Source organism: Chionomys nivalis, chromosome 10 (genome assembly GCF_950005125.1).
Source record: "Chionomys nivalis chromosome 10, mChiNiv1.1, whole genome shotgun sequence".
Taxonomy (NCBI): Eukaryota; Metazoa; Chordata; class Mammalia; order Rodentia; family Cricetidae; genus Chionomys; species Chionomys nivalis.
The window spans coordinates 14,582,801-14,601,961 of record NC_080095.1 but is presented as its reverse complement, the minus strand read 5'-3'; the positions used below and the strand labels follow the sequence as shown (position 1 = coordinate 14,601,961).

At 46.0% G+C, this 19,161-nt stretch overlaps 1 protein-coding gene across 4 annotated transcripts; it reads right to left on the bottom strand.

The window, feature by feature from the left end:
• Positions 1-3,124: 3,124 nt before the first annotated feature.
• Cdca4 (cell division cycle associated 4) lies at positions 3,125-14,194 on the bottom strand. Of its 4 annotated transcripts, none has more exons than XM_057783267.1 (2): positions 13,630-14,194; positions 3,125-5,168 (listed from the first exon to the last, which is right to left on the bottom strand). In XM_057783267.1, the coding sequence occupies exons 1-2, from the start codon at positions 13,870-13,872 to the stop codon at positions 4,437-4,439; spliced, it is 975 nt and encodes a 324-aa protein (XP_057639250.1). In that variant the 5' UTR covers positions 13,873-14,194; the 3' UTR covers positions 3,125-4,436. The 4 variants fall into 4 exon arrangements, with proteins under 4 accessions (XP_057639250.1, XP_057639251.1, XP_057639253.1 ...); XM_057783268.1 differs by having other exon boundaries at positions 13,484-13,771; XM_057783270.1 differs by lacking the exon at positions 13,630-14,194 and adding an exon at positions 10,353-10,368.
• Positions 14,195-19,161: the final 4,967 nt, after the last annotated feature.

Genomic DNA, 19,161 nt, shown 5'->3' with positions numbered 1-19,161 from the left:
AAGGACATAGAGATGTAAATGAGAACAACTATTATGGGAAACAATATAAAGATTCTCTCCCGAATCTAAAACACCTGCCATGTGAGCCAGCAACGCCACTGCTTGGGGATATACCCAAAGGACTGTCTGGAAAAGCTGTTCGTATCACGTTCACTGCAGCGGGTTCACAATGTCCAAGGTGGCGTCATCTGGGTTGTCCTGACCCAGGATGAGTGGATAAAGGAAGAATACTGTCTATCCAGGAAAAGATGAAACCCTGATACCGCAGCAACAGGGATGAGCCTGGAGGACATTATGTTGAGTGGAATAAGCCAGGTGCAGACAAGCAGATGACTCTTTCAGCGGAGTCTTAAAATGTGAAATTCCTAGAGTCTGAGTGGCAGCAGGGCCCGATGGAGATGGTGTCAGCCAAGGGTAGCCTCAGGTCAACATTCAAGACCCCTAAAGTGTAAACTGGCTGTTGTAATAGGAGCGGCGGGCTGCGTTCCCGGTGCCCGGCCGCCCGCACGGCTAGCCTTATCCGAAATAATTACATGGAAACTTTTTTAAAACATGGCTGGTTTATTAGTTTTAACCTCTTATTGGCTAGCTCTTATATATTGATCTAACCCATTTTTGATATTTTGTGTAGCACCGCGAGCTGGCTTACCAGGAAAGATCTTAACCTGCGTCTGTCTGGAGTGGGAGAATCATGGCGACTCACTGACTCGGCTTCTTTCTCCCAGCATTTTGTTCTGTTTACTCCACCTATCTAAATTTTACCCTATCAGAGGCCAAGCAGTTTCTTTATTAATTAACCAATGAAAGCAACAGATAGAAAGATGACCCTCCTCCATCAACTGGCAACATTTAACCATGATCACAAAGCTGGGAATGGTGGTGTATGCCTTTATCCCAACACTGGAAGGCAGAGAGGTGGATGTGAGTTTGAAACCAGTCTGGTCTACAGAGTGAGTTTCAGGACAGTCAGGGCTATGCAAAGAAACCTTATCTTGGGGGGAAATGAATTATATTCTCAGAAATCACCGAATAGACTTAGTATTCTCATTACTCAAATGTAGCCTTCAGTCACAGCTCCATTTAGCCATCCTAGACATCTGAAAACATCATATATGGCTAAATGCAATTCTGTCAACTGAAGGAGGAATGGGCAAACAAGGCAGCACCCCTACACGTGCTCTGAAATACACTCTGCTCTTGGGCCCCCAGCAGGTGCATGCGAGGTGAAGCTGTCAGGAGCCTCTCAGAACACACGAATGCTGAAAGCCAGGGGTCCAGCCGCCTGGGACAGCCAAGCCTGAACTGAGTGCAGCACCTGAACAGTTCAGGAGAACAAGTCCTCAGCAAGCTCCTTGCCCTTCCCCACCCTCCAGGACACTTATTTCCACCCCCTTCCTCACGAGGAACTGGGCTGTGAGACACAGGCCCAGGCTCTGGCTTACTTGCCTAGTGGCTTTGCTTTGGGTGGCGGGACGCTGGCAGAGCCTAAGCATCCTGGAGGCTGGCTTCAGCTGAGCAGTGGCAGAGGCCCCACTTGGTTTGGTGTCCTGCACTTTGCTGGCGAGGTCAGCAGTGAGGCAACATACATGGAGCACATAGGAAGGCAGTGTCTCAGGCAAATGTTCTCAATCTTCAGCTCACCTCACCACAGGTGCATAGACGCCTCCTTCACAAACTTCTGACCTCTAAAGCAACACAGTGACATTAACCGTCTAGAGGGATGCAGGTGGGAACTGAAGGACAGAGGATGCGGCTCATATATTTGGGATTTACACGAAGTCATTTCATCCCTTCTCACTCTGAACCCTTCTTTCCAAATCTCCTTACCTCCATGTCTTTTTGTGTGACTTAATTAAGCGCACAACTGTGAGAATGTTTATTTTTTGGAAAATGGGGACCACCGTATCAAGAAAATTACACTCCCTCCCCCAACCTTTAACTGAATAGATCCTCAGAGAGGGATAGGGCTTCATGGGCTCCACCCTATGCCTGACGAAATGTTGTTGAGTCCTATCTTGTATATATTTGAGATACTTCACAAATAAAGATGAGGGACATGTAGTCCTAAGCATGAAAGACTTGGGACAGCTCTGACCCGAGTGCCTTCTGTCCACTCTCTGCACATAAAGCAGCTATGGGCGAAGGCTGCCAGGAGCACCTACATTCTTGGCCTGCCATTTGGTAAATGGTTACTCCAGGGGCATAATGACCAGTGATCTCAACCACAGGCCTGGCCTGATACTACCTCGATGGCAATCCTCAAGTGCTGAGATTTTAACGCTGCATCCCTAGTTACATATTTATACACACACGATCTGCTTCCAAGCAGTCATCAAATTCATATCTAATCTGGAAATGTCACATGTGCATGATTAAACCAAAGGAACCTAGGAAATTTCAGCAACTCCATCTAGGCAGAAACAGAATGCAGCAGGGTGAAAAGCCTAAAAACAAGCATCTCAAGGCTGACACACACCTCAGTTTCCAAAGATCTTTTCTCTTCTCTTTTTTTGGTTTTTCAAGACATGGTTTTTCTGTAGTTTTGAAGCCTGTCCTGGAACTTGCGCTGTAGACCAGGCTGGTCTTGAATTCAGAGATCTGCATGTCTCTGTCTCGCGAGTGCAGGGATTAAAGGCGTGCATTACCTCCGCCCAGCCAAAGATCTAGCTTTTTAAGGCTGCGAAGTAGACACTGTAGCTACTAGGAGGAACAGAAATGCTTTAAACAAGCAATTCCTGTTTTAGGGACTGACAGGGCACCTCAGCTGTTTGTGGACCTGCGTTCCATCCCTGGGCCCACAGGGAAAGCTGATTCTGAGAAAGTTGTCTTCTGACCTCCACATGGGTACTGTGACATAAATAAAATGTAAAAGAGAAATCCTGCCTTAGATTTATTTAGTAAAGCATACCCTTTAAACTAGCTTTTATAAGGAGACACACGTAAGATCATTGTTGCAGACTGGGGCTCAGCTGTTCCTACAGATTACCTAGAGCCCTCAGGCCCAGGGAAGGTAGCAGGTAAGGGAGAGTTTTCCCTTGGGAGCCATGAGGTTAAGAAAACAAACTTATTGCCTATTTAGCACAAAAAGAAGTTATTTGCCTATTATAGAAAGCATATAAAATGCTGAGACCACCGAAAGCAAACTCAGTTGAAGGATTAGGATAGAAAAAATTTCATAACACATTCCATTTGCTGGTTATTTTTAATAAAGTGAGGTTTACATTGATGATATTAAAGAATAGTCATACAAACACAGGGGAAAAAAAACCTCTTAGGCTCAGGTGGGGAAGACCAAAAAAGCACATAAGAAACAGAAAAAACATGCATGGAGGGGGAAGAGTATGACATGTCATCAGGTAGCAGAACCTTGAGATCCAAGCAGACAGCTTAGGGGCCACCCCAGGATTAAGGGGCCCTAAAATTAGATGGAGTCAGATTGTTTTGAACCTTAAAATGTTTGAGCACCATTTTAAAAGCAAGCAAGCATGGGTGTTCCCTACTGAGGACATGGGTGAGGACACACACCCTTCCCAAGCACACACATGCCTGGTACCCAGCAGCCTCCATGTATACATACTTGACATGGAACATGAGGTGTGAGGAGGTCATGCCCCTGTCACACATTAGTGCCTGGGAGCCAGGCAGTAATGGCCAAGGACAAGACCTACATAAGGCACTGCCTGAGACAGAACTAACTGACATGTAATTTCTAGACATCTTACCTTAGCCTTCAGTGGCATTTACATATAAATAGGCATAAATAAAACCACCCTGCCGTTGACAGGAAGACACTACCTGCAGAGCAGACCCAGTAAGGCAGCAGTGGAGCTGTGCACGGTTCTCATTTCAGACACTCTGCTAGAATGCAGACCATGATTGGGCCTCTCATGTAAACACCTGGCCGGCTACATTTACACTGTTGCCTTGGGAGTGTAGAGACTCATTACCAAAAAATATTTTCTATTTGAACCCTAAAAATGACACACACCAATTGTAATTATTTAGGTTATGTTTCTAATGTAGCAGCAGAGGATGTTTGTAGAAAAAATATACTTTTAAGAAAATAGCTGAAAAAAATCTAAAGTATAAAAAGTTTAAAAAATATATCTTAAGACAAAATATTGCCCAAAACATATAAAACTTAAATTTTAGAAAGTTTGTCTACCTAATTTAAAACACATTAGACACAACTGTGGCACACCATCCTCCACAGTGATCCCAGGGCCCAAAAGTCTTCAAAGAGCTCAGTTCCTGGCAATGGTTTGCTCTGTCTTCAGGGTGCATGCAGCCTCGCAGAGAAAATCTGTCCCAGGGTATTTTCATAGTCAGAAAGGCAGGGCCCCCTTTGGGACAAGTGCTTGTCTGTCTCTGGATCACAGCACAGAAGAGCTCCATGGGGTGTGTGGCCTTGTCCTTGGCCCACCAGGGGCCTTCTCTCAGGTCTCCACCAGAATCTCTACTACATGGTCCAGCTCAGCCAGATCTGACTTGCAAGTGGAGCTGGGAGGTGGGGGAGCTGCAGCAAAGCTCTCGAGGCCATTGCAGAGACTGGGTTTGGTCCCACTCATCATTCCTGTTAGCACCGTGTCTAGGTCATAGTAGGAGCTGTCCACGTCTGAGAAGAGTTCCTCCACTGAGCTGGGGGTTTTGTTCTCTAGGGTCTCAAATATCTGGTCCAGTGACTTCTGAAAGCTTCCCCGGTTTTCTTGTGGGTTGTCTATCTCCCAGAGGCTGCTTTGAGGGTTTCTCTGTCCCTGTGCCGAGCTGACAATGGGAAGCTCAGAAGCTGAGCTTTGCAGGGGATCATCTTCCAGTTCAGGAGTGGGATGCTCCCCGTCAGTTCCCCTGGCTGTACGACACAGGATCTCTGTGGAGACCAGGCGGTCAATTGGTGCCCGTTGTTCGACATTCTGGGGTGCCATCCCATGCCACACACCATCCCGACTCATTTCCTCTTGGATCTGCCGGACCGTGTTGGCGATGAGGACTGAGCGGCAGAGGTTGGGCTCCACTAACATGTGGCAGAGCTGGAGCTTGACCAGGGACATGTCCAGGAGTGACTGCCGCTGCAGGCAATAGGAAGGGACAGCGCCAAAACCCTCTACTCCTTCCTCCTGGTCACCGTATTTCCTCTTCAGCCCTCTGGCAAACATTGTGTCCTGTGGGAACTAAGGAAGACACCAATTAACATACTTCAGCCTCCTGGCTGACAGTACCCAGGACAGTTTCAAACAGCTACAGAAGTGACAACAGTGCCAGAGACACCATCTGGGAGGCTGCCTGAGGCACAGCCACTGTCACAGGCAACAGAGCTCTAAGTTGTAGCCTAATTTTCATCAACAGATAAATGAACACAAACAGAACTTTGGTCCGTATGTTTGTGTGACAAGATGTTTTAGCTGTTGAGTCATCTCTTCAGGTTTAATTTTATTTTAAAATAAAAAAGATTATTTTAAGCTGGGCAGTGATGGCACATGCCTTTAATCCCAGCACTCAGGAGGCAGAGGCAGGTGGATCTCTGTGAGTTCGAGGCCAGCCTGGTCTACCTGAGCTAGTTCCAGGACAGACTCCAAAGCTACAAAGAAACCCTGTCTCAAAAAAACAAAAGAAAAAAAATATTATTTTAAATAATACATTTGAAATTAAATGCCAAGTTGTCCTTAACAGTACTTTTTTTTTCATTTTTTTATTGCTTTATAAATAAGACCATTCAAAATTTCCACTTCTGGGGCTGGAGAGATGGCTCAGAGGTTAAGGGCACTGGCTGCTCTTCCAGAGGTCCTGAGTTCAATTCCCAGCAACCACATAGTGGCTCACAACCATCTGTACTGAGATCTGGTGCCCTCCTCTGGTGTGCGGGCATACATCGAGGCAGAATGTTATATACATAATAAATAAATAATAAATAAAAGAAAGCTTAAAAAAATTTCCACTTCCTCTTATCTCTAAAATAAGAGGAATCTTATTTTTCCTTAAATTCCAGAATCTCTTAAATACATAAACTTTAGGACTTTTTTTAGATACAAAAAAAGGCTACCTTCTTCCTTTCAGAGTCACAGACCTTTACATAATTTATGTGGCCTCTTGAGTATTTGTTCCAATGAAATGAAAGCTAAGGCTCATGTACAAACTTGTAAAGAATATTCGTAGTTCTCTACTCAGTTGTCCCAAACTGGAAACAATCCAGCTGAAAGGACCAGGGCTCCCATTCGAACTGTGGCCAGAGAAAAGCCGCTCCAGAGGCCACACCCAATCAATTCCATTCTCCTTACACTCATGCAGTCACAGGACAAAGCACCAGGTGGCCACAGGAGGCGGGTGCAGGAGGTCTCCAGTAAGAGAACATGCCTGGACAAGTGTGCTGGCCACACAGTGCCCAGTTCCCAACACATCCCACACACACTTAAGTGAGAGAGGAGTAAAGATGATGCAACTTCATATGAAAAAACATTAGAAACTCAAGATAAAAAATTAAGAGACCTAGTGCCAAGAGCTTATTTTTTTCCTATAAGACTATGCCCAGGAAATTAAGCAGCTATTACTACTGTCCATGCTACCCCTCAAGTTTTATCATCTATGTTGTAGTGATGGAAAGGAGCTTACTACCAAAGTATAAATATCAAGAGAGGCCAGAGATTGGCCCAGTAGTTAAGAACACTGGCTGCTCTTTCAGAGAATACAGGCTCAGTTCCCAGTACTTCATGGTGGCTCAAAACCATCTATAACTCAAGTTCCAGGAAATCCAAGAGCAGCACATTATAAATGCATGTAATACACAGAGAATATATATAAGTCTTAAAAAAAAAAAAAAAACTTCATGAAGCCAGGCAGGACAATGGCTCAACAGGTTAAATGCTTGCCACACAAAGTAAAGATCAGAGTTCAAATCCTTACAACCTATGTAGTAAGGTATGATGGCCCAACTCTAATCCCAGAGCTCGGGAGGTAAAAATAGGGGATCCCTGGAGCAGGCTAGCTCTGGACTCAACTGAGACCCTGCCTTAATAATTAAAGTGGAGAGCAAATGGGTAAGATACCAAATGTCAGTCTTTGACACACACACAAACCCACATTGCTTCTGTTAAGAATATTCAAGGTTATGTTTTCTTTTTGAATCAGGGTCTCACTAGGTAGTCCTGGCTAGCCTGGAATTCACTGGGTAAACCAGGCCAGCCTCTGCTTCTCAGGTGCTAGGATTATAAGTTGTATGACACTGGGCCAGGCAAATTCTTTTAAACCCTTTGAATCTGGAGCTGGAGATAAGGATCCATGGCAGCTCACAAGCATCTGTAAGTTGGTTTCCACGGTATCCAACAGACACCCTCTTTTGGACCCAGCAGGCACTGTATGCGTATGGTGCAGACATACATACAGGCAAAAATACCTACATACATAAAATCTCTTAAAACTAAATAAACTTAGGTTGAGTTTGAACACTTGGTCTCAGTTGATGGTACTGAGAGGTTACAGAACCCTTTCTATTCTCTGCTTCCTGTGTGAAGATGACTGACGTGATCACTCTGCTTCCTGACTACCAGGTCGGCCTCACCTTCCATGCTGTGCCTTCCCTGTCATGATGGACAGATACATTCATCCCTGCTGTAACTGCAAGTCCAGACCAACCCTGTCTCCCCGAGCTGCTTTCTGTCAGGCCATTCTATCACAGCAACGGAAAGGTAACTAAGATAACCTTGCATTACAGAAATTTCTCTTTTGGTGGTAGTATGTGTGTGTTTAACAGGCTGTTCTCTTAACTTGAGATCCTCTGCTTCAGCTTTCTGAGCAGAGAGGTTAAAAGTGTGGGTCATTAAGTCTAAACTAGATTCTTTCCAGCTTGAAAAAAAAAAAACAACAATTACATGTTTAAAGCCACTGGGGTAAACCAGCTAAGTTTATTGAGAATTAATATACTAGGTCAAACTGTAACAAGAAACCCTGGATTAGGGAGTGGGAAGTCCCAAAAGTTTCTCTTCAGCAAGTTCCTCTTTGTTTCAGGGTTATCTCTAAAATTTCAACTCTTCGAGATTTAACACAGACCTCAAACCAAACTAGCTCACATGTCATGAATTAACCCTATTTTGCTAATAGAATACTTAGCTGCCCATTCTGACTATTAAAATCTAACAGATAACCTAACTGGAAGGCAGACTGGTACCAGGGAGAGCAGCATGGCCAACCAGAGGCTGCAGTGAGTAGAACTCACAAAAGAACAGAGAAGAAGAATAAATGGGTTCCTGATAGTTTTCTTAGTACCAAGAGGTGGAGAACAGGCTGAAGAGAGAAGTCATCAGTGGTCTTCTCAGCCATGAACCCTGCAAACTAAAAATACCAATCTGTAAGATAAAAGATGCTCACTGGAGAAATAGTGGCATGACTATTATAAGAAATAACCAACTGCTTTCTGTTTGGATCTGAAGTCTACTCCACAGGACAGAATTCATACCCGGTACTATAAAGCTGGTCAAAAGCACATGGCTAGGTCAATTCCCCTGGAGGGGAGCCTACTCCTGTTATCTTCCTAAATGGACATGATGTCTTTTAAATATATTTAAACCCTTGGTAAGAGCAGCTCCCACCATTTGCAACAGACCGTATTTAATGCAGACTCACAAATAGTCAAAATACCAAGAATAAAAAACTAGTGAGCTCTTAGTCCTAAACCAGACATCTATATCAATACTCCTTGGCTCCAAGGCTCAGGAAATATCCTGAAAGTGGGGCAGAAAGAATCTTAAGAGGTAGAGCATGACAAATTTTGTGAAATAACAATGTCTGGACACGACATGGCTGCTCCACACATGAAATCACAGGAGTAACTGTGATTATGTGCACAAGATGGGACCCCATTAACATTTCTTCACGAATGGGGGGAACCACCAAAGAAGATTAAGTTGCCCATGCTCCAATAAATAATTCCTGCCCATGTTCACGCAAGCAACCTTGATTAAACTGAGGGTCACAAAACAAAGGAAAAGAAAGATAAGCAGGCTTCAGAGACTCACAGCCACACGTGGAGACAACGTAGAGCGCACTAAACACATGTCTATGAGCCTTGCATGCAGGCGGCAGGAAGATAGCTGTACACAAAGCTGGGCGTGAAGCCCTTTGGTATCTCAAGTCACAAATCCCTGAGTGGGCACACCCAATGAAGAACACGAATTCTGAAATCCAGACAAGGCTCTAGTGCCCCTCTAAGGATGGAAAGTTGACTGAGTGCTGAGCCACAGCCAGACTGATCAGCAGTGGGTAGTGCTAAGTACTGCCAAAAAAGAAGGCCCAGAAGCACCCATGAGCACGTGCTCTTACAAGAGACAAAGTACAAATCTTTCTGGCAGGAGCACAGAGGGAACAATTCTGACCCATAATCTGCAATGACCAGCCCAGAAGGCTCACCTACAACACCAGCCTAGAAACCAGCAAGCTCTCCAGGACTCTTAATTGGCAACTGCCCAACAAAAGCCCTACAGCCAGGATATAAAAAGCTAACAGCATCTGTGGAATATTATTTAACTAGGCAAAGATGTTTGTTTATGCTGCAGAATCCCACTTTAACTGTGTAAAGGTGTGTTAGCTGTGTTTATTCTGCATTTGTTTACCTTGCCTGCCTAAGGCACCTGACTGGTCTAAAAAAGCTGAACAGCCAATAGGAAGGCAGAACAAGACTAGACAGGGCTGGTAGGCAGAGATAATAGGAGGAGAAATCTAGGCTGGGAAAAGAAGAGAGAAGAGAATAAGGGACATGCCTGGAGCAAGAAGCCAGGCAGAGACACAAGGAGTAGTGAAAGTAAGATATACAGAAGGAAAGTAAAAAGCCCCAAGGCTAAAAGCAGATACAGAAAAACAGGTTAATTTAAGTTAAAAGAGCTAGCCAGAAACAAACCTAACCTAGGCTGAGCATTCAAACTAATAACTAATTAAGAAGTCTCCATGTTATGATTTGGGAGCAGACTGGTGGTCCAAAAGAAAAACCCTAGTACAGCATTCTTTGGTGCCATCTCAGGACTAACCGAAGAGGAAATACCTACTACAGCCAGTCACAGGACCTAAGAAACAAATGACAGTCTTATTTATGTATTTTATTATTTTTTGTTGTTTGTTGAGACAAGGTTTCTTTGTGTAGCCTTGGCTGTCCTCAAACTTACAGAGATCTACCAGCTTCTGCCTCCTGAGTGCTGGGATAAAGGCAAGCGCCACCACTGGTAAACTAGACAAGTAGAAGAGTAGAAGGAGGCACTAGTACTTGTTTTTCTAGGTAGCAGCTGACCCCCCTTTCTAGGCCCCCTTAGTTCATCCTAAGGTTGAAAAGGAGGGAATCTGGAACCCTGGAATATCCATTAGATGAGGCTTTGTACCTGGAGCCAATAGGATGGGGAATCCACCAAGCAGGTAATGCTAGACAAATGTCAAGATTTTATCTCTCTGGAGAACCAGCCTATGGGAAAAAGAGGACAGAACTGTAGGGTATGATGGTAAAAGCCTTTAAATTCCAGCACTGGAGGAAAATGGATCTCTGTTAGTTCAAATCCAAGTATGGTCTACATGGAATTTCTAGACCTGCCAAGGATACATAGTGAGTGAGACCATGTCTCAGAAAACCAAAAATGCAGAATGTTTCACCAGAGAATTTAAAAACCACTTTTTGTACCAAACTGGGAAGCTATTTTTGCTAGGCTGATTTCCGTTTCTGCAGAATCATAAAATTAAAACTGTTTGCTTCTTAAATTTGTGATTACAGAATGAAGGTGTTGTTTCCCACTCGGGAGATGCTCACACCTAGTCACCCCACTGCAAAGCTTTCCTCAAGACTGCAAACAGTGATAGGAGCAACTCCCAGCTACAGAAGCTCTGCTGTACACCCGGCCTCCGCCTGTTCTCACTGGATTGCTTATGTTATTTCCACAGCTTCACTAGACAATCTAGAAGAGAATCAAAAAAAATCACAAAACGGTGAGTTCGAGAACAGCCTGGTCTACAACTGCTAGTTCCAGGACAGGCTCCAAAACCACAGAGAAACCCTGTCTCGAAAAACAAAACAAAACAAAAAAATCACAAAACGAATATGCTTCATAATTCTAACCACTCAGAGAAAACCTGCCACCCTCTAGATTCCCTTTTTCCAGCCCCTTTCTTAATGAGCACTAGCTTTCACTTGTGTTGCGTCCACAGCAAGTTGTGTTTATGTTATTTAACAAGTGGGTCATCAATTCTGGCGAGTGCCTACTTGTATGCACAAGCATACCAGGCAGTCTACAGCCAGCACCAAGTAGTTTCCAGCCACAGATGTTTCCTTGGCCTGGCACTTGGTTTCTGTACCATTAAATCATGACTTAGTACTAGGACTCATCAATTTTCTTCTGCATTCATTTTTGCATATTTGCTATCAAACTACCTTTCCCCTTCCTCTGTCCCTTTTCCGTAGGGTACAGACTACTCCTGCACAACAGAGCTTTAACCAATACTCTGTCTCTTGCTAGGGCGTCACTGTCCTTCCTTCAGTCTTGTTCACCATCCTCAGATTTAGGATTTCAAACAAGGCGGGGCTGGAGAGACGATTTACAGATGATGAGGCTGGGTACCCAGAACTCACATGGTGGCTTACATCTGCCTAGAACTCCAGTTCCAGGGTACCTTCACAGACGGTGCACAGGAATTCATGCAAGTTTGAACTCATGAACACACAGGCATAAACACATTAAAAGGGGGGGGGGTCACAAGATAAAACTGTGGGGTATTCACAGAACCAAAGCCCTGGAATGAAATACACAGATGTGTTTGCTTACCTGTCCCTCTAGAACCAAAGCTATAAACAGGATGGTGACAGTGTAACTACTAAGAGGAAAGAGGGAACTCGAGATGAAGGCCTGTATCACCAGCAATATTCTGACCAGCCCTAAATGGCTGAGCCCTAGGGCCTCTCCTAAAATGGTCTGGGTACAGCTCCCTGTGTGTCGGACCTGAGGTTGCTTAATCCTAACGAAGAATGACAAGCAGCTTCCTGGGCTCTCATCATGATTTAGGCAGTTATCAGAGTTTTGATTTTACCTGAATAGACCTAGCACAACCAGGGCTTGGACTATAGCCAACAATAAAGCACTCATCTGGATGTTGGATTTTTAAGGTGAATCAGGATTTAGTGATTTCAGAGCTGGGCATGGGGGCATACAGGTAATCCCAACACTTGAGAAGCAGAGACAGGAAGTACAAGAGTTCACGGTTATTTCTGGTGACAGTGTCAGTCTGAGGCCAGCCTGGGCTAAAGGAAATCTTGTCTCAAAAACACAAAACAACAATAAAAATCACAACTGCTTTAAACTACTTCCGCAAAAAGCAACTGGGAGGAGGGAACAAGTTGGGAATTGCTACAGTCAGTGAAGTTGGTGGCTACGTGGTGGAGTTTATTGTCCCACAATTTCTGCTTGAGATTTTGTATAAACAGTTAGCTAAAAAGTCCTTCTGAGCATTATCCTTGGAAGGCTGTGGGGCTTTCTTATGCCTGGAGCTAGGTTTCAGTGACAACCCAAGGAAACTTCCTGGCCTCCTCTTTATACCGGTGTCTCTAAAACAGGAGGAGATTCCTGACTGCATTTTAAATTTCACCTACAAAAGCTTGACGAAGCTGCATGCAGAGGGTTGATAAGCCATCAATCTTAACTTTGTGTGTAGACAATGTCTTCTGTGGATCAATTCAATCAATGGCTTAGTCCTGCCATCTGGTAATCAGATACAAAGGCCGACAAGGGAAAGTATATGGGTGCTGTCTGGACCAGTACATCTGTCCCAGGTTCTGGAAGGATCCCCTCCCCTGGTAATCCTATTTGGGTGAGAGAAAGCACAGAAAAGATCTCTGGCTTCCAGTCGAGTTCCACTGATGCCGTTGCAGGCATTCTCTACTGAGCCATAAATAATCATATAGAAGGAAGTGAGGTCTACTGTAGTAGGGAATGGTGTGCAACACGAGACACTCGATAACCGCCTCAGGGGAACTAAAATTCAAAAAAAACAATGGAAAAGTACTCAAGGCCAACACTCACCAGGCAGGAGGCTGCAGGGAGCCCACCCTGATCTCTAGGAATCCGTCCCTAGCCAGCAAGTCGACGCTCAGAGCTCGGAGCCAGGAGCCAGGCAGAGTCTGGTGCCCCCAAACTGCAGCCCACGAGCAGTTCTGCAGGGAAACGCACAGCAGCGGCGGCCAGGGTGGGGTGGAAGACCCACACGGGCTGAACCAAAGGAGGGACGGAGGAGAAAGGAAGGGCCACAGGAGCGGAAGCTAGGGAGCGTGGGCGGAGGGCGGGAGGGCCAGCTCGTACCCGCCGCTCCGGCTCTCGGTATGTGTCACTCAACACGCCGCAGCGTCATGGACGCCAAAGGGCGGCGGGCGCCGGCGCAGGCCGGGGGATCCTGGCGGCCCAGCCGCCCCGGAGGTGCCGCGCTCGCCGCCGCCCAGGCCGCAGAGGCCCGGGGGACAAGCAGCCCACCCACTCACCTGTGCCGCGAGGCAGGCCCGCCACACGGTCGGCAGCCGAGACCAGTCAGCGCCCACAAAGGGTCGCCATGGAGCCGCCGCGCGAGCGCCAATTGGTGGAGTGCCGAGCGGAGCTCCGTTCAAACCCACGCAAGGCGGAGCCTCACCAGCGTGGAGTCCCGCGCAGCGTCTCCAGCCGTTAGGATCGCGCGCTGGGCCGCTCCGCCCCGTTCCCATGCCTCCCCGCGCCTCGCTCCGCCTCCGTCCCTTGTCTCTCGACGGCGCGACCGCAGCTCCCAGGTTTCCGCGCGCTCGGGCTCCCAGGATTCCGCGCGCCGGCCACGGCCCCGTTCCCAGTGGTCCGTGCGCTTGGTCCGCCCGTGGCCCCCTGGTTTCTCGAGCGCGTCCATTCCAGTCAGTCCCCAGTCTCCTCGCTCCCGCCGGCGCTTCTGCCTCGGCCTTCTCCCGCAGCCTTCCGTCTTAAGGCTGAACGCAGTGGCGGCGCTGTGCGCGGCTCTACTCTGCCCTGCTGCGAAGTATAGAGGGCTGAACGAGTCTCGGTGGTGGACTCCCTGCACAGGTCCTGGTTCGAACGTGAAAGTATAATGTCCTGGTAGCGCACGAGATCTTGAAAGAGGACACCAAGCCCCAACGCCGTTGATTAGGGGTGCTGTGTGGGTGCCGAATGTCTGTCTGGTGGCTGACTGAAGGGAAGATGCCACATTAAGGCATGAAGCAAGCGTATTCGCGGGGAAAGACCGGAAACCTCCCCACCCGGGCTAATAATGAGAGAAAAACCAATGAGAAACGAGAAAACATATGAATGTCCTATACATGGCTATACTCAACGTCACCCCATGTTCTGTGGGCGCTATCCTCTGCTCACTCACCCACTCCAAATTCTTGGGCGTACTTTCCCTTTCGTAATCAGCTGGAAATGAATGCCTTCTGAATTTAGACTATGCTTTTCCTTTTAAATCACTATTATTTTTTGGATTTACTTCTTTTATGTGCGTTAGTGTTGGCCTGCAGGTATGGATGTGTATTAGGTGTATGCTGAGAGCCAACAGTTCCTAGGAAAAAGTTCGACCACAAATGGCGTCCAACGTGGGGGCACATATTTCCACACAGGACCCAAGAAAGCTTAAAAGGGGGTTCTAAACACACAAAAACGGAGCCAGTCATGGTCTCTCATGCAGGCCACAGTACAGAGATGCGTCTCCTAGGCACTGTCTGCAGGTTTGAGTCACCAGTGCATAACGAGCTAAGCTGCATGGAGGTTTAAGGTTTTGCTCATCAGATAGAAAAGGTTGCAGATATGCTGTAAAGCAGGTTCAAAAGAGCCTCTAAACAGGTCACAGTGTGTTTAACAGTGCATATGCTTAAGAAAGAGGGTATAGACAGTCATAAAAATAGTAAAGTCTAGGCCGGGCGGTGGTGGCGCTCGCCTTTAATCCCAGCACTCGGGAGGCAGAGGCAGGCGGATCTCTGGGAGTTCGAGGCCCGTCTGGTCTACAAGAGCTAGTTCCGGGACAGGCACCAAAAAAAGCTACAGAGAAACCCTGTCTTGAATAACAAACAAAAAAAAAGAAAGGAAGGAAGGAAGGAAGAAAGAAAAATAGTAAAGTCTTTAAACAGAAAAAGTAATGATAACAAAAAAGAATAAGCCACATAAGAATGGGAAATCTACAGGAGTTTGAACCTCAAATGGTGCTTTGTTAATTTCGTATTTTTTAATGCTAGTGAACAGACAATAGCTGCTGAGAAACATTGGATTGTGGAAGGGATTGCTGAATTAAACCAGACTGTATATTTTAGGGATGCCTTAACTTTAAAATGGAAATAAAAATCTGTTACGTTGGGGAGAGGTTGTGCTTTTGTTTCCACATGAAACAAAAAACTATGGATTTCTTCAAAATTAATAAAGCTCAGATTTGACAGCAGAGACCTGAAAATCTTGGCTGCAGATGTGAGGGAGAAGTCAGGAAAGAGTATAGGACCAGAGGACATGTGTACTGATCCCTCTACACGGGAACAGAGGTCATGTGTACTGATCCCTCTACACGGGAACAGAGGTCATGTGTACTGATCCCTCTACATGGGATCAGAGGTCATGTTTACTGATCCCTCTACATGGGAACAGAGGTCATGTGTACTGATCCCTCTACACGGGACCAGAGGTCATGTTTACTGATCCCTCTACATGGGAACAGAGGTCGTGTGTACTGATCCCTCTACATGGGACCAGAGGTCATGTGTACTAATCTCTCTACATGGGAACAGTTCTGAGACAGGATGAGACTTGATGAATCTAACAGTTTGGTTATGCAATCCAAACAAACTTATAAAGTTAGCAGATGCCTTTTACCTGCTCAGACATAAAACAAATCATCTTTAGCTGATGTGTGCATGCCGCGCTTTCCATACTTGGTTAATACCAATAAGAGCTGATAATTTTAAAAAGAAAATTTGGTCAAAGTCAAAGGGATTCTTACTATAGGTCACAAGAAGGTCAAGACATGTTTTAAATGGGATTCATAGTCTTATGAAATTTTCTCAGGCAAGACCAGGTTTTGGGGGTTTTTTTTGGGGGGGGATTGTTTTTTTTTCTGGGGGTTTGGGGTTGAGTCAGAGTTTCTCTGTGTAGCCCTAGCTGTCCTGGAACTTGTTTCGTATACCAGGCTGACCTTAAACTCAAAGATCTGCCTGCCTCTTCCTCCCAAGTGCTAGGTGGTGTGTGCCACCACCACCTGACTGGCAGCAAGTACAGGAGCTCAAGCCTCAGGGACAAAAAGCCAGGAGGCAAACACAAAACATCCCCATCTCTCCACCTTTTTGGATGGGAACTAACATGAAGATCCCAGAGTTTTCAGAGCTGGGAGCCCCCAGCAGCCCCCAGTACAAAGGAAATCTAAATGATGCTGCAGTAACTGGAAACTGATTCCAACTCCGGGCACGAGCTGTTCTTGAAATGCCCTTCTGACAGCCTGCCTTCTTCCCTGTCACTGCGGAGCCAGGAGACAGACACCCAGCCCTTCTGGTGGGCTTGACACTCTCCTGAAAGTTTGACAACTGTTTCTTTCTCTCTCTCTCTCTCTCTTTTTTTTTTGTTTTGTTTTGTTTTTTGAGACAGGGTTTCTCTGTAGCTTTGGAGCCTGTCCTGGAACTAGCTCTTGTAGACCAGGCTGGTCTCGAACTCACAAAGATCCACCTGCCTCTGCCTCCCGAGTGCTGGGATTAAAGGACAACTGTTTCTTAATTAGTCTTCATTCTTCATATCGTTTACACACATACACTCAGCTAGTCCAGACCAACTGGGTCTATATAACCCAGCATACTGGCTGATTCTTGGTAGATTGGAACACTTCTCAGAGAAAAACGAGGGTAAAGACTGTTCTGGCTTCTAAGAACCGAGACAGGCCAGGCAGTGGTGGTGAATGCCTTTAATCCCAGCACTCGGGAGGCAGAGGCAGGCCAGAAACCAACCCACTGGTTCCTGCCCTTGAAGACCCACTGTTTTTGAGACCTGCTTTCTCCATGAACTTGGTCCAGGAAGTACAGTCAACATCCTGTGGCTGTAACTTCACTGGTAATCTCTCAGTTGATACCCCACCATCACCAAGGAGATTGGATCTTCTAATTTGCCCTGCTTGGGTTGCTCCTCCTTGGTACCTCTCCAGTTTCTGTTGTTACACACAAATCAAACCTCATTTGTTCATTCTTTTCTGTCTTCCCACTTCATTCTTGGAGAGGACAAGGTAAGAACCCAGTTGAAAACAGCAAAGTTGACAGTTGCAATACGGTAGGTGAAAGATAAAAAGCTCGGCAAAGAGAACTACATGAAAATTTACACCTGAGCGTGTAAAATATGAAGTCAGTGACAGATCCCGTTCCTAATACAGCTATCCTGCACTTGGAAACAATATTCACAAACAGATGGGGGTGGCAAATAAAACAAAACACACAAAGCAGCCCAGAGATGCTTCCCTTGTCAGAATGGGCAAGGCAAACTGACCAAGACAGATGCTGCCTTCTGCCCATCAAGCTGAAAGAGAAAGAAAAAACATGTCATCTATTACAGATTGAAAATGTAGTCAGGCTCTGGTGTGGGAAAAGAATGAAATTGTGTCAGTTTCCGAGGAAGCCAGACTTGAGAAACATCATGTTTTCTATCACACAGGATCTAGATTTAAACATTGCTGTTGTGAAACATTAGTTGAAGATGTGTTACATTCGTTAATGCTGTGAAATATTTGTTTAATGATGCAAAGATGTGCTGCATTCTTTTATGTTGCATTTGTTTAACTCTGAAGCTGTGTTACTTTGCCTGTTTAAGACACCTGATTGATCTAGTGAGCTGAACTGCCAATAGCGAGGCAGGAAAGAGAAATAGGCAGGGCTGGTGGGCAGAGAATAAATAAGGGAAAAACAAGAAAGGGAAGAGTGAGGAAAGGAGAAGGAAGGGGGTGCCAGGCATCCACCCAGCCACACAGCCAGCCATGGGGTAAAAAGGAAAGCCTCACTACCTGGGGGAGTGCCTTGATTTCTCAGGAACTGAAAAGCACACAGCACCCCAGGAACCATGAACTCTAACCTGGAAAACCTGTGATGTGTAATGAAGGGAGTCAAAGGATTGCATTACCCCATTTATTATCAAGAAAATCCGTACACAGTAATCACAAAAGAGAATGGGGAATCCGAAATGGGTCACAAGCTGCTCCACCACTGCCGCTGCTCTCTCTCCCATCCCTCTGCTCCACCTTGTCTTTGGGTCACATACTTCCCACCTACTGGACCAAACTGCTCCTTCCCATTGGCTGGCAGTCCTGCAACAGAATTCCCATTCCATTTCCCCCTTTTTGTATAATTAGGAAGGAAAGGGTCTGTGTGCCTCTCAAAGCAGCTAGGCCAGGGCAACTCCCTGGTTCCCTGCACTCGATGGTCTGAGTTTGAGTCATGAAACCCATATGCTGACAGGATAGAAGTAATTCTCATGAGTTGCCCTCTGACCTCCACAGGCATGTGATGACATGCACTAACTGTGCTGCCAAACAAAGAAGCAAATATTTTAAAAAGTCATAATGAAAACCATTATTCTGTACGGCAACTATCTTGGTTTCTTTTACTGTTGTTACTATAAAATACAGAAAAAAAAAAAAGACAAGACAAGAGAAAAAGGATAACTTTATCTCATTTGCCGGTTCTGTCAAGGAAGTCTCAGCACTGGAGCCTGAGGGAACTGGTCACACTGCATCCACAACTAGGCAGAGCTGTACGAATGCTGCGTTAGTTGTACTGGCTGGTTTTGTGTGTCAATTTGACACAAGCAGGAGTCATCAGAGAGGAAGGAGCCTCAATGAGATTCAGCTGTAAGACATCTTTTTAATTAGTGATCAGTAAGGGGGGGGGCAGCCCGTGTAGGTGGTGCCATCCTTGGGCTGGAGGCCCTGGCTTCTATAAGAAAGCAGACTGAGCAAGCCAGTAAGCAGCATCCTTCCACAGCCTGTGCATCAGCTCCTGCCTCCAGGTTTGCTGTGGGAGCTCCTTTGGCCAGTGGCCTTTAAGATACCAGCCCACTTTTGCATGGTCTCTTATACTATAAATGCAGCTGTAAAGCTTGCACTCGCTCTCTTGCTTCCAGTTCTCACTTCCAACTGCTAGACTCTGTTCCTGTTCCCTGTTCGTGCAGAGGACTGATC